This window comes from Oncorhynchus tshawytscha, linkage group LG09 (assembly GCF_018296145.1).
Source record: "Oncorhynchus tshawytscha isolate Ot180627B linkage group LG09, Otsh_v2.0, whole genome shotgun sequence".
NCBI lineage: Eukaryota > Metazoa > Chordata > Actinopteri > Salmoniformes > Salmonidae > Oncorhynchus > Oncorhynchus tshawytscha.
The window spans coordinates 86,347,633-86,353,156 of record NC_056437.1 but is presented as its reverse complement, the minus strand read 5'-3'; the positions used below and the strand labels follow the sequence as shown (position 1 = coordinate 86,353,156).

General features: G+C 39.6%; 1 gene segment (V, D, J or C); it reads right to left on the bottom strand.

The window, feature by feature from the left end:
• Window positions 1-827: 827 nt before the first annotated feature.
• Window positions 828-1,381, bottom strand: LOC112226244. The segment is given in 2 exon segments: window positions 828-1,151; window positions 1,265-1,381. Coding segments are annotated over 2 exon segments (348 nt in total).
• Window positions 1,382-5,524: the final 4,143 nt, after the last annotated feature.

Sequence of the window (5,524 nt, the reverse complement as noted above, 5' to 3'; positions counted from 1 at the left end):
TGTGTTGCTGGAAGTGGCACCAGTGATGCTGAACTTGTTCATATTTATAAGTTATGCTTCATTATTGATACAGTACATCCAATCCACTCCAGTGTTTTCCCTACAGGCTGGCAAATCCAATTTGTACTAGAGCTAGTAACAGCGTATGAAACCTTACATGAGCTGGTCAGTATTGGAGGCCGGCTACAGCAATAGAGATGGAGGGAACATGGTTAGTGTTGAAGGTGAACTGATGGGTTTTGCTCTTCTCTACTCTCCAGGACTCAGAGGGACATACTAATACAGAGTTGTTTTATAGGGAGAGGTAGAGGAGGTGAAAGGAAGGGAGGGGATAGGTGAAATTAGCATTGGACCAGAGGGTTGGTTTTCATTGATGGAGGGGAAAGGGGAGAGGGGTTATACTGTAGAGGCCGGCACACTGAAGCTCTTATCATGTCATCTTAATTAGAGGGTCCACAGTTTGTAACTTGTGAGGTTGGAGCTTGTGATTATATATTATATTATGGAGAAGGTTGGAGCTATACTGTATATTGAGCATAGATATTATCTCTAACACCCTTTCAAAGATAACCATGTAGTATAAACTAAATTAATCATTCCATGGGTGGGATTTTACTTGTTAAGAAGTGTAATATCTGTGTTGTTGTTTGTGTCACACTGCTTTGCTTTATCTTGGCCAAGTCGCAGTTGTAAATGAGAACTGTTCTCAACTGGCCTACCTGGTTAAATAAAGGTTAAATAAATAAATACATGTTTTTTTAAATATCACACCTCCTGATTGATACATGTAACTCCAACTGTTTAAGGAATGAGTGAGTTTTTGTGTATGTCTGTCCCTGGTTTGTATCACTGTGAGTCTCGGGCACAATAATACACAGCTGTGTCTTCAGTCTGCAGGTTCTGTCCTGTTAAAGTCACTATCTTGTTAGAGGAGTCTAAAGTGAGGCTGAACTTGTTTTTCATTGAATCCTTGTAGATTGTGTTTCCAGTATATATTTGCCCAATCCACTCCAGTCCTTTCCCTGCAGGTTGTCGGATCCAAGCTGTCCAATAGCTAGTAACAGAATATGAGACCTTACAGGAGATGGTCAGTGGTTGACCTGGCTGGACAGTCATAGAGGCTGGCTGAGTGAGTTCTTCACAGTGAACACCTGTGGGAAGAGAAGTAAGGAAGAGATCATTACAAGCTCCAAATAGTGTCAAATCATATCAGTCTAATTACGTTTTCATTAATGTATTATTTCCCCCAGATTCAAAGACTCACAGGAGGCAGCTGCCAGCAGCAGCAGTAGAGTTTCAGGGAACATGGTTTGTGTTGAAGCTGAACTTCTCTACTCTCCAGGACTCAGAGGGATGTTCCGTGGAACACACAATGAGTGACTGTTTATATAGAGGTGGAGAGAGTGAGAGAAGACTAGTGACAAATGATATTTGCATAAGATAGTGAAACAAGGAGAAAATAACTGCCAATGTTAGTGAAAAATGGTGGGGGTTAGAAAAGGTCTCAATTATGGGACACAAATGACATGGATAGTTTATTGCATCGTTGGTAATCCTAATATGTTGAAAAAATGGATTGAAATTATGATCCTTGTTAAAACGTATTTCCATGGATGTGCTTGTGAACATTGTCATTAAACAACAATCTGAGGGTATTGATGCTGCTTGTGCTGAATGGGGAAGTATTTTTTTGAACAGCTCTCTCACCACTCTCTCTCAATATGTATACTGGGCACAGTAATACACTGCTGTGTCCTCACTCTTCAGGCTGTTCATCTGTAGGTACAGCTTACTGCTGGAGTCATCTCTGGGTGAATCTACCCTGGACTGTCTGAGAATAGAATGGACACGAACCACCAGTGTGTATAAAGGCAACAAATCCAAATTCCATCCAAGCCGTATGGTACCTACTGAATGTGAACCCAGAGGCTGTACAGGTCAGTTTGTGTGATTCTCCAGGTTTTTTTAACCATTGGTCCAGACTCAGTCAGTGTCTGACCATGAACACCTGTGGAAATAGAAAGTAGAGATCATGTTGAAGTAAATAAAACCTGATTGACATTACTTTGATAAACATTGTTATTATCCTCACCTGTTAGATAGTGTCATGACGTTGGCCTGTGGGTAAGGTTTATGACCCCCCCCATAAATACCTTTCTCCCTTCCCTCTCGCTTGACTCTACAGAGGGACTCTTGAATAGCCTTTGTTAAACATAGAGCGTCTGGGAACATCAAACAAGTGGAGGGAAAGGAACTATATTTCGGTAATAGAACCAGTTGAAAATATGCGTTGGTACTTAATGAATATGATGCCAGTTCGGTTGTCATCTGAGACATTATGACGGATGACAGGATGACAAACTGTATCTGGGAAAGTCTACACATTATAGTTATTTGATTCACATGGAATTGTTGTGCAATTCAATTGATTAAATATAAAATTATTTGTGAAAAGATTAAATGAAATCTTAGCTTCCAAATTAAAGATTTGGGTTTTCATAAGGATAGGGCTCTGCTCAATCAGTGGCCCACCCCTGTGAAGAGACATGGGTTATAAACTATGAAACACACCCTTCTCCCTCCACTATATAAGCCCTTGATGAAATATAACCTCCTCTTCCGAGGACGATAGGACGACGGTCCATACGTTGAAAAGGACTAACATTTCAACTACAGAACTAAGCCAACCTCAGCGTGAGCTTTGGTTGTGAATGGTATAAACTTTGAACTCTTACTCACTAAAGAAGTGAGACATCCTAGCCGTTGAGTTAGCAACAACAGCTGTAAACGTGGGCTAGGAAAGGACGGACAGAGTATCCCATCTACCACACAACAACAACACTGCAACATTTCCCGTTCACCACAAAGGAAAAATCTTCAAAAACGAAGGACTCTGTTGGGCAACACGGCCTTCCATCTACCACCAACCTACCGAAGCGCAGCTCAGCTCAGAGTAAATAGTTATTGCATTTTCCTTTTCCAAATGGGCAGTAATTTAGAATGCGTAAGATTCTGTATTTACGATAGAGTAGCTGCCTACGTTTTCCTTTATGACATAATTTGTAATCAATGTATGATTAATTCTGTGTATATGTAATTCGGTGTGATTAGTTAGGTATTTAGTAAATAAATAATTAAACCCAATTTTGTATTGCTGATTCAACTTGTTAGCCAGGGTTCGTGAAGATAACCAAGAATTTACGACTTTCAGATGAGACTGAAATAAGGTGACGATTAATATTGACTGCTATTGATGTAAAATATTACTAGGTCTTTAAGAGTTTATTCGGAAGATAACAGCTCTATACATATTATTTTGTGGTGCCCCGACATTCTAGTTAATTACATTTACATGATTAGCTCAATCAGGTAATATTAATTACAGAGAAAGGATTTGATAGAATAGCATGTCATATCACTTAATCCGGCATAGCCAAAGACACGACAATAGACTGTTAGTAAGAATACTCCTGTGGTAGGAAACATGGTGATTTGTTAAGTCCTCTAAAGGTAGTTGAGACAGTCCTCTGCAGAAACAGCCTCCAACATAGACATTAATCAAGATGGAGGACTGGAGAGATTTGCATGAGCTCCTTCCTCTTCACTGGAAGGGCCAATCACAGGAGGCTTTGATATATCCCTACATTTTACCTGGTATAAGGTCATCTTGAGATGCTCTGAAATGGAATTGAACAACATTGACCCAGAAACAACTTAAAATGACTTATAACATATGACAGTTGAGTATTTCTACAACCTGTTTCTGTGTCATCAAAGTATATCACAATGAGACCATCTGAATCCCTCAATATTAATTTTGGTGAATAACAATTTTATTAAGCTATATAATAGAGACGGTATTCTGTTATCTGTATGTGATTTTATTCTGTGATATGTAATGATAGATAGGTAGGGCCTGTTTCAGGTTGTGGTTTCTCAATTTATGTTTTGAGGTAGGAGTTTTAGCACGTTAGCACGTAGGGTGCACCAATTCATGTCACCTTGTTAGTCAGTATGTGTTATACCTGTACTGGTTTCCCATCTCATAAGTGGGAAGGTGTTTAAAACTTGTTAGGGACTTGGTCCCTGTAGCGGGATAAAATCAGCGGAAATTTTAGAGCGCCACCTATAGTTTGATAAAACTCAAACTTTCATTAAAACACACATGCAAGGTACTGAATTAAAGCTACACTCGTTGTGAATCTAGCCACCAAGTCAGATTTGTAAAATGCTTTTCGGCGAAAGCATGAGAAGCTATTATCTGATAGCATGCACCCCCCAGAATACCAGACCGTCAACAAAACAACAGATTTTGCGGTAGCCGGCGCTACCCAAAACGCAGAAATAAAATATAAAACATTCATTACCTTTGACGAGCTTCTTTCTTGGCACTCCTATATGTCACATAAACATCACAATGGGTCTTTTTCCTGATTAAATCCGTCATTGTATACCCAAAATGTGATTTGCTGAAGACCGGTCTGATCCAGAAAAATGCCCCTTTACAAGACGCAACGTCACTTTTTAAAATTACAAAAGTTGCCTATAAACTTTAAACAAATCACTTCAAACTACTTTTCTAAACCAACTTTAGGTATTAATAAACGTTAATAATCTATCAAATTGATCACGGGGCGATCTGTATTCGATAGCAGCAAGTCTTGAAATCATCTTCCATGTTTTCAATTTCACAACATCCTGTGGTGAGCCCCAAAACAGGAAGGGCCTATACGTCATCTAACCAAGGATAAAGCAGACACAAAATGCCAGTACTGGCGACATCGTGTGGAAGCTGTAGGCGTTTACAGGGGATCCTCATGTATTTTCTTTCGCCTTAGACAATACATTGACTGGCGGATGAATATTATTTTTGTGTTTTTGGTGAACAGTTTTTCGAAGGATTTTTACTCCTAAACACGTTATATTATAGCCACAGACACAATTTAACCAGTTTTAGAGACTTCCGAGTGTTTTCTATACACACACACTTATCATATGCATATACTATATTCCTGGCATGAGTAGCAGGACGCTGAAATGTTGCGCGATTTTTTACAAAAAGCTGCGAAAATTCGCAGCCTCCTTAACAGGTTTTAACCTGTGCTGGCCCAGGTGATATTTATGAGTGGCTTGGCCAGTGCTCTAGTTGTCTTGAAAGATGTGGTTCCTATCTTTAATGTTGGTATGGGTTTTCTTTTGTGTCCCTCTTCTTGGGCAAATTTAGTGGGCGCTCATGGTGGGTGTCTTTTAGGTTCTAGTTGTTGTTGCTAGTCAACTTTCAGTAGAAAACTGGTAATGTTTTGTATCACTGAGTCTCGGGCATATTATTAAACAGCTGTGTCTTCAGTCTGAAAGTTCTTCCCTTGTAGAAACACTGTATTGCTGGAGGTGTTAACTGTGAAGCTGGTTTTGCTCTTTAGTAAGTCTTTGGTTTCAGTGCCCTCACTACTGCATTTGTATCCCATCCATTCCAATGCTTTTCCTTCAGGCTGTCGAATCCAGTGAAGACAATATCTTGTTATTG